At 66.3% G+C, this 1659-nt stretch overlaps 2 protein-coding genes across 2 annotated transcripts in view; both read right to left on the bottom strand.

The window, feature by feature from the left end:
* The window catches only part of TCF25 (transcription factor 25), an 18985-nt gene extending 18291 nt beyond the window's left edge, over window positions 1–694 (bottom strand). The window contains exon 1 of the mRNA XM_026039607.1: window positions 630–694. Coding sequence (XP_025895392.1) covers window positions 630–694 — 65 coding nt within the window. The remainder of the gene's footprint in view (window positions 1–629) is intronic.
* Window positions 695–736: 42 nt separating this feature from the next.
* The window catches only part of SPIRE2 (spire type actin nucleation factor 2), a 4660-nt gene continuing 3737 nt past the window's right edge, over window positions 737–1659 (bottom strand). The window contains exons 12-14 of the mRNA XM_026039606.1: window positions 1364–1391; window positions 1176–1291; window positions 737–932 (exon numbers count right to left, since the gene is read on the bottom strand). Coding sequence (XP_025895391.1) covers window positions 737–932; window positions 1176–1291; window positions 1364–1391 — 340 coding nt within the window. The remainder of the gene's footprint in view (window positions 933–1175; window positions 1292–1363; window positions 1392–1659) is intronic.

The following is a 1659-nucleotide window of genomic DNA, read 5'->3' as shown; positions in this document are numbered from 1 at the left end:
CGACAACCCGCTACCAGCATCGCGCCTCCCGCCCCGCGAAATATGTCCCGCGGCGGGAGGGACGTGGAACGGGGACGGAGCGTCCCGGGGAAACGTTGACCCGGAAAAAATGGCCCGGGGAGGGGATCGTCCCGGGGGGCATTGCCGGGGGTGCGGGCAGTCTGGGAAGGGGCTGAGGGGTGACGTGGGGGTATTTCTGCAGGGGGTCCGTGCTGGGGTATCGCCCCAGCTGGGACAGCCTAGGGGTGTGTTTCCCCATGGGGAGCATGGCCTGGGAGTATAGCCTCGGTGTGGGGGGACAGCGATGGGTTTATTGCTTGGGGGGTGCCCTGGGGTATAACCCTGGGGCGGGCACGGTGTGGGGGTATGGCCCATGGGGGCACAGCGTAGGTATATTGCCCCTGGTGGGACACAACCTGGGCTTATTGTCCTGGAGGAAGAATGCTGGGGGGTATTAGGGCAGGTGGGAAGGAGGGGTAGGGTGGGAGCACCCCAGGGTGCACAGCCTTGGTGGCAGCACCTGGGGGACATGTGGGGACCCCCCACCCGGCCACACCGTGTGGTCCCGGTGCCCCCGCGCACCCAAGCAGCAGCAGCAGCCCCGGCACAGCCCAAAGCCGTTTATTCACCAGGGGCGGCGAGCACGGCGCCGGGGGCCGTGTCCGACAGGTATATAAATATAGAGGCGGTCCATGTGTCCTATGTATATATGTACAGGCAGGGGGGGATGACACCTTCAGGGGTGCCAGGAGGCGCCGCGGCGGGCGCGRGGCGGCGCGGCGTTGAGCGCGGCCACGCTGCGGCGGCTCGAGGCCACCACGTCGGCCACAAAGCCGGTGCAGTCGGTGCAGACGTCGCGGAGCAGGGCGCCCTGCGCGTACATGTGCGGGAACTCGTCCTCCACGCGGCGCCCACCGGCGCCGGGCAGCGAGCTGTGGGCACAGACAAGAGCCATCAGCTGCATGCCGCAGCACGGTGCCGTGCAGCACTGCATTGCATGGCACGGTGCAGCACTGCATTGCACGGCAGCATGCAGCATTGCATTGCACGGCAGCATGCAGCATTGCATTGCACTGTGCAGTGCAGCATTGCATTGCACACTGCAGAGCTGCATTGCATTGCATTTTACGGTGCAGTGTGACACTGCTGGGCTGCGTGGGGTGCCCAGCACTCACTGGAAGGCATCTCTCCGCCGCACTGACGGGGCCTTGGTGCCCAGCGAGCCAGGGAGGCTCTCGAAGCCGAGCGCGTAGACAGGGATGTGGGCCAGCTTCTTGGAAGGCATCTTCATCTGCCAGGCAGGCACCGGGTGTCAGCGTGGGACACAGCACGTCCCAGCGCCATCACCACGGCCCTCGCTTACCTTGAGGCTGCAGGAGCTGCAGACAGACCTGGGGCACAGGGAGAGGTTGGTGAGCGGAGCAGCCTGGGGGCACCCGCTTGCCCCCCGCCAGCCCTGCCATGTGGCAGGACACGGCCCCATGCAGCGCTGCCCGGTGCAACATGACACAGTGCAACACAGCACAGCGTGTCACGGCATGGTGCAGGGCAGCACGGCACAGTGCTGCATGGCACGGCACGGTGCATCGCAGGGCACAGTGCATCGCATGGCATGGTGCATTGCAGGGCACGGTGCATCGCAGGGCACGGTGCATCGCA

This window comes from Nothoprocta perdicaria, unplaced genomic scaffold (genome assembly GCF_003342845.1).
Source record: "Nothoprocta perdicaria isolate Ctin4 unplaced genomic scaffold, notPer1 scaffold_234, whole genome shotgun sequence".
In the NCBI taxonomy this organism is placed as follows: Eukaryota; Metazoa; Chordata; class Aves; order Tinamiformes; family Tinamidae; genus Nothoprocta; species Nothoprocta perdicaria.
Note: the sequence above shows the minus strand (reverse complement) of the source record. Positions and strands in the feature narration are given on the sequence as shown.